Source organism: Pyrus communis, chromosome 12 (assembly GCF_041283825.1).
Source record: "Pyrus communis isolate YQ-2024b chromosome 12, ASM4128382v1, whole genome shotgun sequence".
Lineage (NCBI taxonomy): Eukaryota > Viridiplantae > Streptophyta > Magnoliopsida > Rosales > Rosaceae > Pyrus > Pyrus communis.
In genome coordinates, this window is record NC_142576.1 from 8,620,922 (window position 1) to 8,636,970 (window position 16,049).

General features: G+C 40.6%; 1 protein-coding gene and 1 pseudogene across 1 annotated transcript; one reads left to right on the forward strand and one right to left on the reverse strand.

Annotated features, from left to right (window-relative positions):
• Positions 1–1,146: 1,146 nt before the first annotated feature.
• On the reverse strand, positions 1,147–4,153 carry LOC137745715 (heat shock 70 kDa protein 1). Its single transcript, XM_068485715.2, has 2 exons — positions 3,629–4,153; positions 1,147–3,068 (listed from the first exon to the last, which is right to left on the reverse strand). Exons 1-2 carry the CDS (start codon positions 3,840–3,842, stop codon positions 1,339–1,341), a joined length of 1,944 nt encoding a protein of 647 aa, XP_068341816.1. The 5' UTR covers positions 3,843–4,153; the 3' UTR covers positions 1,147–1,338.
• Positions 3,893–13,031, forward strand: LOC148692282 (uncharacterized; annotated as a pseudogene).
• Positions 13,032–16,049: the final 3,018 nt, after the last annotated feature.

Here is a 16,049-nt window from a genome sequence, read left to right on the forward strand (position 1 = left end):
TGTTCGAGGTTAGCCCACTGAGTGGTACAAGTAATAAGTCTTGTTTTATTAGGATAAGGAGTTTACCTGAAACAAATAAGTCACGAATTATAACAATTTGAAGAAAGCTAAGGTTTCAATTTAAAATTAATTGATACTCAATTCTCATATGCGGGGTTCTTCACACGTCGCCATAATTATTTAATCCCAACGCGTGAGGCATATTAAGTTATGTGGGAGGACATTACTTGGTTGGGCTCAACATAAGGACAATATGCACACACAAAAAAATAGGCTTCACCTTGAAAATAATCAATAAGAACATCTCCAACAATATTAGTTAGTTTTTTTTTGTTATTGTAGCTAGCCAAATGACCAGAATGTTAATTTGGTTAACCACCACTCCCAAAACTGCTCATTATTTTAGGTTAAGTTAAAATATTTTAATATTATTTTTTCTAAACTTAACAACCCAAGCTCTTTTTTCTCTTGAAGCCACAAACAGTGCATTTTTATACTTTTTTTGTGAGAATTATTATTGACACTCCAAAAATCTTATTCTACACTCCAAACTTTCTATATTTGAAAAGAAAAATACACTTGTGAGAAATGTAAAATGAGATTTTTGGAATAAAGCTAGATTTTTCGATCAAATAACCAAAATATCTCATTTAATTTTTCGATCAAATTTAGCTTAAGCTAGCTAGAGCTTTATTTTCTAAATTTTTCGATCAAATAACCAAAATATCTCATTTAATTAAGTGACTCGACTCTTTAATCTTTAAAGTAATCAAAAGTTTGTGTCTATATAAAATTCAAACTCTTAACAAAATTATGAAGAAGCAATACAGCAAACTAATGGGGTCAGAAATCATTTTGTTACGTGAAATAAGAAATCGAAGTGCTGGCAAAGGGCCCCACTCCAGGCACGACACGCTTACAGACACCCCAACCCAACGTTGATTGCTGTACTTGACGCAGCCGTTGACTGCCCTCTCCTAGTCCATTACCATATCTTGTTCCTAACTTTCTAGATAACACTCTCACGCCGTGACAAGACGGTTTAGAAAACTTTCTGGATTCGAGGATCCAAAAACTGTTTTCCGTTTTCAAAAACAGCAATCTTGTTACTAGAAAATACCTCAAAGATTAGGAAAATAAAGAGCGTTTTAGCCACAAACGAAAACTCCTTTAAAACTGGCTAAAAAATATAGTTTAGGCCCGGGTGCCTCTATATAAATTGAAATTTAAAAAAGGGCTTGATCTATAATTTCAAGGCCCAAATAAAAACATTAATAAAAAAAAAAAAGTGTCCAAAACACTCCCAATAAACGACATGAGAACCCTTGCAGCAGAAACTTAGTCGACCTCCTCGATCTTGGGGCCTGGGCCGCTGGCACTGGGAGGAGCATCGTCGTCAACTGGACCGGCACCGTCCCCTCCAGCTCCCTGGTACATCTTCGCAATGATTGGGTTGCAGATGCTCTCCAACTCCTTCATCTTGTCTTCGAACTCATCCGCCTCCGCCAGCTGGTTGCTGTCCAACCACTGGATGGCAGTCTCGATCGAGTCCTCTATCTTCTTCTTGTCGGCCGGCGGCAGCTTGGCGCCAATCTTCTCGTCCTTGATGGTGTTCCTCATGTTGTAGGCGTAATTCTCCAAGGCGTTCTTGGCCTCCACCTTCTTCTTGTGCTCTTCGTCCTCCGACTTGTACTTCTCCGCCTCCTGAACCATCTTCTCAATCTCCTCCTTGGACAGCCTGCCCTTGTCGTTTGTGATTGTGATCTTGTTCTTCTGTCCGGTGGTCTTGTCCTCCGCAGAGACATTCAAGATACCATTAGCGTCAATGTCGAAGCAGACGGTGATCTGGGGTACTCCTCTGGGTGCAGGTGGGATTCCGGAGAGCTCGAATTTTCCGAGCAAGTTGTTGTCCCTGGTTCTGGTTCTCTCTCCTTCGTACACCTGGATCAAGACTCCGGGCTGGTTGTCGGAGTAGGTTGAGAAGACCTGTTCCTTCTTGGTGGGGATGGTGGTGTTTCTCGGGATCAAAACAGTCATGACACCTCCGGCGGTTTCCAATCCTTGGGAAAGAGGGGTGACATCCAACAGCAGAAGGTCCTGAACCTTCTCGTTGCCCTCTCCGCTGAGAATGGCAGCCTGGACGGCAGCACCATAGGCGACGGCCTCATCAGGGTTGATGCTCTTGCAGAGCTCCTTGCCATTGAAGAAGTCCTGGAGAAGCTGCTGCACCTTGGGAATACGGGTGGATCCTCCGACAAGCACAACATCATGGACGCTGCTCTTGTCCATCTTGGCATCCCTCAAACACTTCTCGACTGGCTCCATACACTTCCTGAAGAGATCCATGTTCAACTCCTCGAATCTGGCACGGGTGATGGTGGAGTAGAAATCAATACCCTCATAAAGGGAGTCGATTTCGATGGTGGTCTGCGCGGTGGAAGAAAGGGTTCTCTTCGCCCTTTCACAGGATGTCCTCAACCTCCTGAGTGCTCTGGGGTTGCCACTGATATCCTTCTTGTTCTTCCTCTTGAACTCCTGAACGAAGTGGTTCACCATTCTGTTGTCAAAATCTTCACCTCCCAAATGGGTGTCACCGGCTGTGGCCTTGACCTCGAAGATACCCTCCTCAATGGTGAGAAGAGACACATCGAAGGTACCACCTCCAAGATCGAAGATCAAGACATTCTTCTCACCAACGCTGGTGGCCTTCTTGTCAAGACCATAAGCAATGGCGGCAGCAGTGGGCTCATTGATGATACGGAGGACATTGATTCCGGCAATAACTCCGGCATCCTTGGTGGCCTGACGCTGGGAGTCGTTAAAGTAGGCAGGGACTGTGACAACGGCGTTCTTGATGGTGCTGCCAAGGTAGGCCTCGGCGATCTCACGCATCTTGATGAGGACCATGGAGGAGATTTCCTCAGCGGCGAAGAGCTTGTCTTCTCCCTTGTAGGAGACTCCAATCATGGGCTTCTCACCGGGGCCAGAGGTAACCTTGAATGGCCACAACTTCATGTCGCTCTGGACAGAGGCATCGGTAACTCTACGACCAATCAACCGCTTAGCATCTGCAATTTTAACAAATCAAAGATTAGCAAATCATATCAACCACAGAATACTTATTTCACAATCAACATACACATGTTATTTAAAAACAAATCACTGTAATCATACTATTAAAGCAATTATTCAAAAAGTTAATCCATACAATACTAATCCATGTTTTAACAGATCAATCATAGTAAAATGAAAATATTTGCACATAAACCCAATTTACATTAATCAAAACTAGCTCGAGCATCACAAAGAACTACAATTTTCAAATAAAATTCAAATTTTCGAGAAAATAATCATTGTAATCATACTTATACAGAACTAAGATGCTGTTTTACAAGATCTAACATGCAAATTACAAAACTTCCAATACACAGATCCAAATCGTTAGCTACAGATCCAGTCTAAATCAGCAACCATAAACCTCTCCATCACAAATCAATCTATGCATTTTACAAAGCCAATGAACGAAAAGGAATCCGATGACATCCACAGATCTAAATACTAGAAAAAAAAAATACAATACAGATCTGTAATCTACTGAAAGAGACAGAACAAGGAGCTCAGATCTTACCGAAGACGGTGTTAATGGGGTTCATGGCGACTTGATTCTTGGCGGCATCTCCGATCAACCGCTCGGTATCAGTGAAAGCGACGTACGACGGGGTGGTTCTATTACCCTGGTCGTTGGCAATGATCTCAACACGGTCGTGTTGCCAGACACCGACGCATGAGTAAGTGGTACCAAGATCGATTCCGATGGCCGGACCTTCTCCTTTGCCGGCCATTGTAGCTATCTAGGGTTTGTTTGGGTTGAAAAATGAAGAGAGCTAGAATAATGCGGCCCTTACGGTTTTGCAGTGTGAATGAGAGGAAGAGGAGTATCCGCAAGGTTTATATAGAGTTGGGGGGTTCGAATTCCAGAATGTTCTATAACCCTAGAGTTTTGGAGCCGTGGGATGTGAGGACGATGGACGGCTGGGATTGTTTTCCCGTTGAGATTGAAGACTCGTGGTCAAGTTTGATTGTGCTTGCGCTCCCCAATCCGGGTGGCTGCGGTGGGTTAGTCGGTTGCCTCTTATTGGGCTATTTGTGTTCCCACACTGCTCCAAGCCTCCAACCTTCGCCTTCACGTTTACGCGTAGGAGGGTCCCACTCTGATTTTTCTTAATCTATAAACAAAAAAATCCCAATGAATGAAAAATACCCAATACAATAACATCAAACTAGCCCAATAGAGTGGGATAGACGAAGTTCATCCAATAAAAAGGTAGAAAATAAAAAAGAAACCCTAATCCTCAACTCGAAAAGGCCAACTATCGCCGCCATCACCCCGCCAACAACTACAAGGGTAGCTGCTCGAAGAAAACTAACTCGAATTCGACAAAAGTATCACAACATAAAGCAATTCAACAAGCAACAAGAAAAAAACTGCAATCAAATTTTACCACCAAAACTACCACACCAAAGAAAAAGCCAAAAGATCTAAAGCACCAGGCAGAGCTAAACACAAAAAACAAACGAGAAGGGGATGTACTAATGGGGCATCTAAAACTCTGTCGCTTTGGACAAGCCACAACACGCTTGGCCCTACTCCACATTTGAACCTGATTAGCGGTGGTGATTAATTGCAACGGCACCAAATAATCTTTTAACCCTTGAATTATCGATTCTCCAATCACTTTTCTTAATTAAATGGTGTTTCCTTCTTTTAAGTCTCCCGCATCTAAAATAACATCAAATTTGCCCTTCCGTTATTCACCTCTTGTTGGAAAGAAATCAACCTCGAGTTCTTTTCGAATAGAAGTTCATCTTAAACAAACATTTTATCTTGTGTGCTATGGGCATAAACGTCACCATGGATGGACAAAAATAACTTGGACTTGAATTCTCTATGAATAAAAATTGATCACCCATGAAAACCAAATCGTATACCTTTGTGCTATGGAACCAAGAATCCTTGTATTTTGGTGGTATAATCAAGAATATAACTCCATAAATAAGTTTGGCATGAGCATCCTGGTACCTGTTTTCTAACTTGGTTGAACCTTCATGCCTTTGGAACTCGCTTTCTTCAATTACTATAGGATGTTGGTCCGTTTGATCTAACGCAGGCTACACTACCCTTCAATTTCCAAGCCACTACCTTCACTTGACGGGCTTCAGCGATCTCTGTGTTGGCAAAGAACTTTTCACACTCAGCAAACCAATCCAAGAAATCTTGAATGGACAAATTCTCATTGAAGTTGGAAATTGCAATTTTCTTGGTCTCGTCTTGTTCGTTTACGGGTGGATGGGGAACTTCTTCATCTTCGGAATCTGAATCTCGCCCATTAGGATTAAGACGATCTTCAGAGGCTGCACACTCTTATCTTCGAACCAACCTACATACACCAAGTTGAATAACTCGTCGCTCGCCTTGTACAACAGGCCAACGATCATCTGCTTGATTTCATCAACGGAAATCCTTAGCTTATAATGTACTGCTCCAATGGGTTATAATGTACTGCAATCTTCAGCTTATGTGATAATTATGTTTTACATTACATGTTATGCCTTTTGCATGCAAAAAGCCGTTCTATTAATTGAGTTCATGTCCCAACATCATGACGACTAGGTACTCAGAGCGAGACACTCACAGAGGGTCTTTTGTAGAGGGGTTAAAAGGTAACCAACCCTTCTCACTACTTCATATTTTTGATGAATCAGGCTTCTTGTTGCAATATCTCGTCCTGGATATCTTTTTTAAATTGTTTAAAGAAAATTATCTCCATAAGTGATCTCTATCAACTGTTTACAATAACATATCTCTTGCATCTGCACAACCTGGAATGCCCTTCTTAAGTTGAATTAGCGGAAAATGGTGGTTGTAAACTGATGAGCAGTAGATGGATTTCACCTAGTGTATGATCCATTCCGTATGCATAGTTGGGTAAATGTACTCCCTCATTTTCCTCACCCCCTCCAGCTCTCATCATGAAAATGAGATTGACATCAATGTCAAGGCTGAAGGCTGATACATAGGAGTTATTCTTGCAAGATTTAACTGCTTGATACCCGAGTACGCTGGAGGTGACTCTATTTAAACTAAAAACTTTTCTTACTTAGTCCCCTACTCTATTTCTTTCCTGCAAGTTTTTAACTTCCATTTACTCTTAAAAGGCCGATACACAAAAATGAGGGGAAAATTCTCTTTGCAACGTCTCTTCCACCTTAGCCTACGCCGGTGTGTTGGCCATGGTGGTCATTTTGAATGTTTAGCCTGTTGAAGTTTCAAAAGAAATTATGAAAACAAGAAAAGAAAGAGAGAATGAGGAGATAGATAAGTGGTTTCAAACAGAGAACTTAGGGGGTGCAAGCTCAACAGTTTTCTTTTGGTTTTACATTCAAATCTCCTTTCAAAATTAAATACATAGTTACATATGCATTGCTACAAACATTTAAATTATTCCTGGCCCTACATGCAGCTGATAACAAGGGACATTTTTTACTCAACACTGTTGCTGCATCCGAAAAATGCATTTCAAATGCTCAAGTTTCTCATGAGCAAGATCAATCAAAAGTACTGCTCAGAGTTTTATTGAATATACAAAGTAAATATAGAAGATGAGGGTCCACAAGCCCCTCGCTCATCCATACAAGAAGAGCATTCAGAATACAAGTCCCGCCTTAGTCCTCTTGGCACTCGGGCAACACTAGCTTTACTAGTATCAAGTAGTCACAAGCATATTGCTATCGGTGGGACTGAACTTTTCAAATCTTGTGATAGTGACAATATGTCTATTAAAGATACTAATGCTCATACGAATGAAACAAGACTTCAGATGCTAGAAAAACTAGTTCAGCGGTTCCGAGAGGTTTTGAAATTCGAAATAGTGATACTTAAAGGATGATATCTTCATAATCTCTCATGATTGTTTCCTATTTCATCATGATTTCCAGATTTCCCTGTATTATTAAAACATTCCCTTTATGTATTACTTGTATATTAATTATATTTGTAAATCAAGTCATTGTACACTATTTAAATCAATGATAATGCACCATCCAGATTATCGAGGGATTGAGCCAAATTACCTTCTCTTACTTTTGCTGCTTTATCTGCAATTCCTACTTTGGATTATCTTTTATGGTATCTCAGAGCCAGTGACTAACGTCTTTTTTTTTTTTTTCAAATCCTCCATACCCTTCTTCATGGATGCCTCATCCAATTTGACCACTTCTTCTTCTGACGTCTTCCCCTCTGTTTCTCATGCGATCTTCATCAAACTTAACTCTTCGAATTATTCTCTTTGCTTGGCTCAGTTGCTTCCTGTTCTTTGTAGTCGCCAATTGCTGGCTTTTGTTGATGGTACTTCCATCTGCCCTTCGCAGTTCTTGTCCGACAATACCAGCAAAGCTTCTACCAAACCCAACCCTGCGTATGCAGAATGGGTTCAGAATGACCATCTTGTTCTTTCCTGGATCAATGGCTCTCTTGGTCACCAGGCCATCGCCACCACTGCTTGTCATTCCACTGCCCGTGCTGTTTGGGTTGCTCTTCAGTAGCTTTTTGCTTTTACGAACCAAAGTCGCATTCTTTAGCTTCGTACTATTTTCTTCCAGACCAAGCGAGGTGATTCTTCAATTTCTGATTTTCTTGATAAGATCAATTGGCCATTGACGACACAATTGTTTCTGTCGATGACATGATGTCGGTTGTCATGTCTAATGTCGCCCCCAAATTTGAAAACACTGTTGCCGCTGCTCAGGCCCGTGACAAACCCATCTCCCTTCCTGATCTTGAGGCTCTTTTTCTCACTGCTGAACTCCGCCTGATCCTCCTGCTCCGCCCGACTCTAGTGTTTCAGTCCTTGTCGCCTCCCGCGACTCCTCTGCCTCTCGTGGCCGCTCCTCTTCTTATTATGGCAGTGATCGCGGCTCTGGCCGTTTATCCCGTGGACTTGGTCATCATCTACATGATGGGCCTCGCAACAATGGTGGTGGTGATTATCGTGGCTATCGCGGTGTTGGTGGTTTCCGCGATCGTGGTGGTGGTCGTCCTCAGCAAGATGGCTTTTAATTCCGTGGATCCAACAATGCTTCTGGGCTTCTTGGCTCAGCCCCATCTCATGGTTCCTCCCGACCTCGCTGCCAGATTTGCAATACTTTTGGCTATGGTACTGTGCTCAACACCTCAATTTGGCTTATGAAGGTCGTCATCCTTCTTCCCGTCTCACTACCTTGACGGCTCAGCACTCCCAGCCTTGGCTACTTGATTACTAATGACCTTAATAATTTATCTCAATCCCGTGACTATCGTCGTGCTGATTCCGTCGGTGGTGTCGTTGGCGGTACAGGTTTGCCCATTAACCATATTGGCTCTTCCACTCTCTCCCATGATAATAATTCTTTTAAGCTTCATGATGTTCTTCATAGTCCGGATGCTTCTACTTCTGTGTTGTCTGCTAATCGATTTATGTTGGATAACAATTGTTATATTACATTGTTTCCTACTTGTTTCGATATTCAGGATATGGAGACAGGGACGATCTTTTTTTCAGGCAAGAGTAGCAATGGCTTTTATCCCATTTCCTCTTCATCATCGTCTGCTCATGGTCGTGCTGCTTTCCTTGGTGTTCGTGTTGGTAGTGATGTTTGGCACTCTTGTTTAGGCCATCCATCTTATTTCATTTTGAAGTTGCTTTTCTCTAGGCATTCCAATAAGTTGCCTGTCTTTGGCAACCACAATCTAAATACTTTTATGTGTCATTCTTGTCCATTAGGCAAAAGTGTTAAGTTACCTTTTTCTGCATCTTTGTCTGTTACTCATGCTCCTCTTGAGCTTATTCACTTAGATGTTTGGAGTGCCTCTAATAAATCAGTTAGTGGTTTTCAATATTATGTTCTCTTTGTTGATAATTTTTCTCGTTATTCTTGAATTTATCAAATGAAATTAAAATCTGAAGTCTTTCGTATTTTTACTCACTTTAAGGCCTTGGTTGAAAATCAATTCTCCACTAAAATTAAGATGTTTCAGTATGATGGTGGGGGCGAATACACTAGTCAACAATTCAAGGATTTTTTCCTTCACCATGGTATTCATCATCGTCTCTCTTGCCTTCAACATCCCGAGCAAAATGATTTGGCGGAACGCAAACACCGTCATATTGTCGACACTAGGCTTACTTTAATGGCTCATGCGTCGATGCCTCCTGCCTATTGGGCTGAGGCCATGCACACCACGGTTTATCTTATCAATCGGCTTCCCTTTAAAGTCCTTGGTTTTACGTCTCCTTATCAAAAGTTGTTTCATAAAGAACCTGATTATAGTTTTTTAAAGACCTTTGGGTGTGCATGTTTTCCCTACCTTAGGCCCTATCATAATCATAAACTGCAATTTCGTTCTACTAAATGTATTTTTCTTGGTTACTCTCTCAATCATCAAGGTTATCGGTGCTTAGACATCTCTACCAATCGCATCTTTTTATCACGCCATGTTGTGTTTGATGAAGGTAATTTTCCTTTCGAGGATATCTCTGGCTTTCTTGTCCCATCCCCCCTCCCCGGCCTCGTTTCCTCCTCCTGTTTTAGAGATCATTGGGCCTCTCCCGAGTGCTCCCCGATTGTCTAGTAGCCAACCGGTGGTTGTGTCCCCCTCTTTGGAGACTCCTCAATCCGGCCCATCATCAAGTCCACTACAACCGTCCCTCAGGTCTACTCTCGTGACCCTCATAGGCGGGTTCTTTCTTTTGCACAGGCAGCAGCCGAATCTGCCACTCCCAGTCCTATGTCTGCCGCTGCCTCTACAGCCCAATCTGATGCGCCTCCCGAGGCCTCTTCTGATGCTGCCATACTTGTCGTGCCTTCCAATTCCCATGGTATGCTCACCAGGTCCAAAACGGCTTCTCTTAAGCCTCCTATGTATGCTTTTTTCTGTTGTTTTTCCCTTTTCTAACGGCCCTGTTGAGCCTACATGTTTTAGCTTGGCAAATAAATTCCCTTAATGGCATACTGCGATGGCCGATGAATTTAATGCACTTCAACGTGTTGGTACTTGAACTCTTGTTCCTCGTACTGTTTCGATGAATATTTTGCCAAACAAATGGGTGTTTCGTATTAAACAGCATTAGGATGGGTCTATTCAACGGTATAAGGCTCGTTGGGTAGCCAATGGCTTTCATCAGCAACCCGGCCTTGATTATGATGAACTTTTAGCCCTGTTGTCAATCACTCCACTATTCAGTTAATTTTGGCTCTTTCAGTTCAGTTTAAATGGCATGTTCGTTAATTGGATGTTCAAAATGCTTTCCTCCATGTTTCATTGTCTGAGGAGGTCTATATGCACCAACCTCGTGGCTTTGTTGATCCACAATTTCCTCATCATGTGTGCCACCTCCATCGTTCTTTATATGGGCTCAAGCAGGCGCCCCGTGTATGGTTCCAGTGTTTTTCCACTCATTTGGAAGATTTGGGTTTTACTCCATCTACAGCGGATCACTCGCTTTTTACCTATATTCATGGCCTTGCTCGTATTTATCTCTTAATTTATGTTGATGATATTTTGGTCACTGGGAATAATCCCTCTCATATTGATACACTCATTAAGAATTTAGGTTTACGCTTTTCTATGAAGAACCTTGGGCCGGTTCATTATTTTTTAGGCATGGAGGTGGTTCGCACTTCATCCGGTCTCTTTCTTTCCCAACATAAGTATACTACTGACCTTCTTCACCGCACCAAGATGCATGGTGTCAAGTTAATTCCTACTCCTGCCGTCAGTGGGCAACGGCTCAGCCTTCAAGATGGTGACCCTCTGCCGGATCCTACTGAATACCGTAGTGTTGTTGGCGCTCTTCAATACTTGACTTTCACTCGTCCCGACATCAACTTCGCCGTCAATCAAGTCTGCCAGTTTCTTCACCAGCCAACTTCTACTCATTGGGCTGCCGTCAAACGCATTCTTCATTACCTTGTTGGCACTCCTACTCACAGTCTTACCTACAAGCCTGGTTCATTTCGCCTTACGGCCTTTTCCGATGCCGATTATGCCGGAGATCTGGATGATGGGCGTTCAACCGGGGGCTATTGTTTGTATCTAGGGTCCAATTTTGTCTCCTGGAGTGCCAAGAAACAAACTGGGGTCTCTTGGTCAAGCACTGAAGCTGAGTATTGTCAACTTGCAATTACTACTTCCACCATTTCCTAGTTTCGTATACTGTTCCGTGATCTCCAGTTTCCTCTACATTGTCCTACTTTATTTTGCGACAATATCAGTGCTATCTCCCTTACTTACAACCCGATGTTTCATGCTTGCAATCAGCACGTTGAGGTGGATTACCATTATGTTCGTGAGAAGGTTGTTCACAAGGAGATTGATGTGTGCTATCTGTCTACTCATGAACAGATTGCTGACATCTTCACCAAGGGTCTTTCTCGTCCTCGTTTTCGACTTCTGGTTTCCAAGCTTCAGGTACTCGATTGTATAGTCAGCTTGCGGGGACGTAAAGGATGAAATCTTCATAATCTCGCAGGATTGTTTCCTGTTTCATCATGATTTCCAGATTTCCCTGTATTATTAAAACATTCCCTTTATGTATCACTTGTATATTAATTATACTTGTAAGTCAAGTCATTGTACACTATTTAAATCAATGATAATGCACCCTCTAGATTATCGAGGGATTAAGCCAAATTACCTTCTCTTACTTTTGCTGCCTTATCTGCAATTCCTGCTTTGGATTATCTTTTAATACTCACGTAAGAAATTCTGCCGAAGAGATTAAGCCAAGGGCCTCAAGCAGTGTAAGAAGGTTGACACGCTCTGGAATCCAACAAGGAAAAGACAAATTAACTGTGACAGTTGAACAAGGGTTGGAGAGAGCAAATCAGCTCATGCTGCAGTATCATTTTCTTCGGTAGGAAACGTCACCGTTCAGGAAAGCAATGCATTGAAAGAGAAGCATGATGCATAAAAAATAGAAGAAAGTAGTATTTTCGCCACTTCATGCCGAGGGTAACATCCTTATGGAAGAAAATGATAAATAGCTGATGTCTGGTGATGCTGGAGCCATTCAAGATACATGTGTTCCAGTGAAGACTTATGGTAAAGAGTCTAAACTCTAAAGGCACTAAGTCAGCGGTTACAACCAACACGAGCGGGTCAACTCGTTCCACACATTCTTCTGAAGAGAATGTAACGGTTCCTGAAAACAATGGAAAGGAAGAGAAAAGTGGTGGATCAAGAAAGAAAATAGCCGTCTCTCCTTCAGCTGACAAGGACAATAATGTGCCTGGTGAAGAAAGCAATAAAAAGCACATGTCTGGTGCTGTCACAAGATCTGGAAACACTTGAAAGATTGAAGGTTATATATGTTTATATTCACATGTGCAGGTATATATTTTCTGTCTGGTTATAATCATGTGTTATGTTACTCAGGTAGACCGTAGAAAACATATCTGGTTTGCCGAACTCAAACATTTAACTCAGTTTTGCATTCTGGTTTTCGGCATTGGGCAGTGTGTTAGAACTGACTTAAAGTGTGTATTTGTCGTCCCTGATTGAATTTCCATTTATTTAAACTTAGGTCAAATCTATTTGATCACCTTGATTTAAGCAAATCATGTCTACTCTACGGTTTTCCTTTTTCTTTCTTGTTGCACGCCACAGTTACTGTCTAATCCCCTTTTAATTTCAGCATTCCAAGCTTAGAAGTATTTATTGTGCAGGAAATGTTTCAGGAAGTGATGGTAAAAGCCAAGGCCAGAAGAGGAAGTCTACTTCCTACTGCAAGCAAGAGCTGCGATTTTCTCCACCATTGAAGTTTCTCTCTCGGATTCGCTCACAAAAGAAGTCTTCAACTATCTTTCTTCATCGGAATTACACAATCAAGTGACGCAGCCCTTGGGGACTGGAAAGAGGTAAAACTGTTCTGCCACTCTTCTGCCTTCTTTGCACAAGTTTTAAAGAGAGAATTCCCAACCCCCGGTGGGCGCAAAGCGGGGAACCTTGTTAGTTGGTGTCGTCCTTTTAATTCCATTTGAGCCCAACGAACCATGCTACGCTACAGTTGGGCAGTGTGAATGGTAACAAAATATGAATAAGTTCAAGATAATACGACAAGTGCTTGGTGGATCCACAGACAGTCCAATAAAGTTAGGAATAGGTTATGACTAAGATTGTAGGTTCTTTTTGTGTTAAACTGACATTATGCGCAGCGTGGAACAGCTCGTATTAGCCAGTTACGGAGGTTTTGATTTGATCTGGCTTAGGAGCTAATTCGTTTAATTTTTGGGTACATTGGTAATATATTGGTCCATATTTCGAGGGCAATTAGGCATTTTACTTGTTATAAGTTTGTTTTCTTCTTAATCGTATGAAGTCGCACGAAAGGGGACGAGTCACATCGAGTCGAATTTACACCAAATTTGACTCAGGCCTTATTGCCTCAGACTACTACCCATCTCTGATATTAACCCCATTGGGAATTCCAAGTTAGGAAGGTAATTTGCATGCATTGCTGAAACATGAATTTGTTTTATTAGACAAGATAAATGGAGTTCATGTATGCTTGCAGTTTGTACACTTTGTGAAAACTAGTCAAAGGCTGTTGATTAAGTGAAATTTTATTTGAATGCTGGATTATGATTCACAGCCTAACAACATACTAGGAGCTCTCACACTAGAAAAAGATGTCCTCATGTTAGGCATTCGTGTTGTAAAGTTGTCAATTACTAGATTTATGCCCAACTGCAAGGTGATAGTAACATAATATGTTAGACTGTCTAATAAAAAAAAATACACAAACGTATAAATAGGCAGCTGTCGTTTCTTAGTAATCGTTGTTGTGGTGATTAGCTCATGAGTTGAATTTCCCTCTCAAATCTTTACTTATTTATTTTCTTTTCCCAACTCTTTGTTTTTTTTTATATTTTATTGTCAATGGCTCTTTCTTTTTCTTAATACCACAAAAGAAAAGGGATGATGCGATTGAAATGAAGATTTAGTAAAAGCTTAGAATATTTCGACCATATAAATCCAAACAGTCATTATTTTCATTGGTTATATATGAGAGCCAAACATAAAACCCACCCTTCCGGTATGAGGTGATTGTTTGCTATGGACGGACGGTTTGCTTTGTTATTTTTGTAAATGTAGTTGTGTAACCTAATCCTTTTGAGTTTGAACAAGGAGAAAATTTATCTTGTAATCGGTACACATGATGAGACAAAATATATAGAAGAAGATATATAGTCAGGGACAACTAAGAACGCTTCCTTGACAAGACATGTTAGCTTAGATATTGCCATATTGATATGGACTATATGGTAGGGAAAATACTAGTCACAGTCATTCACAAGCGTCTTGGTGTTTAATAGCCGTTAATGCTTCTAGATTGTTTGTTTAGCTATTCATATTTGCAGAATTTATGCTTTCACATACATCAACAATTGGCCACCGTCATACATGATAATATATTTATTGGGAAGTAATTTTCGCACATTCGGTGCTTCTTTTTGACCTTTAGATTGAAGAAATTAAAAAGGAACTAAGAGACAGAAATAAACAAGGAAAGGAGAAAACAAGGTGCAGAAAATCATTTCCCTATCTATTTTGTCCCAATAATGGATTCTAAGAATCAACAAAAACCCAATTAAGATATGATCACAAACCTCCAAACAGTTACTTGGGAATGAAGCAGAACATGATACACATGCCCAAAATTGCAAGTTTGGTTATGACCCTAATCAACTAACCATTTTCTGTTAATAGACCTGTCATTAATGACTATGATCAGTCACTTAGGCCCCGCCTAATACGGTGATTAGTCACTTAATGACTATGGTTAACTTATTATAATCTACTTGCTGGTTTGTGGTTCACCCATTCCTTTCCTTTTTTACACAAAGCAGCTTCAACAGTACTCAAATATTTAACTTGTCCAGAAAAGGTACACAAGAACTGATTCCAGAGGCATAAAATCTGGTATTCTGGAGCCGACTGGCACAATAATTAATGGGTTTGGTAACAGATTTACGGTTGTGATGAAAAGTATTCTCATTCCTGGTAAAATTACTTTACTGGTATCAAATGTTCAAGTCACTTGTACTTAGTCGATTACCTGGTAACAGATTTAGTGATTTCTTCATCAACTTTCTGTGTCTCGGGTTTAAATCTTTTCTTCACCTAAATGTAAATTAAAGTAGTAATAATTTTTTGTATCAAAAAAAAAAAAAATTTCAATGTCACTTTCTTGGGATACAATTTAGGGTTATGTGCAGATAACTACCAAACTTTTAGTGGTAATTTCAAATTGGTCCTAACCTTTAAAATGCTCCAAATAACTATCTAAAGTTTTGAAAAATTGACATCTATTAAGTGCTTAGAGAGGATCCTCGTCGGATCCTCTTTGTGAGGATCTCGGGGATTCTCCAATCACATCTGTTCATCATGCATCGTGCGGCCAGTTTTCGTCAAGTACTGTTTATATTCAATTTTAAATAAAAAAAATTACAATGATTTTTTACTGCACGATATACTATGAACGGATGTGATTTGAGGATCCGGCGATGATCCTCACTCTTAAGGGATGACATGAACGGATATTAAGCGTGGTTTGACTCTCAAGTCACCTATAGAGATTTGTATCTCCAAATTGACGCCATGTAGCTAAGCAAATTTATGGTTTAACTTGGATAAAATGGGTCAATTTGGAGGATTAGAACTCCAAAGATGTCAATTAGTGAAAGCCAACTTTAGTATTTGTCCACCTCATCATTTAATGTTATCGATGTCACCACTTAATGTTGATAAAGTTCCTGGTAACTTATTAGTTGTCTAATTTTCAAAATGTTAGGTAGTTAATGTTTTGAAAGGTTGAGATTAATTTGGGATCACCCCAAAATGTTGAGTAGTTTTTGTACTTAACCCTATAATGTATAAACATATATTCATAAATTATTCATAACTAAAAAAATTAAAAAGAGTAAATCAAATTATTAAATAAGTAGTTCCT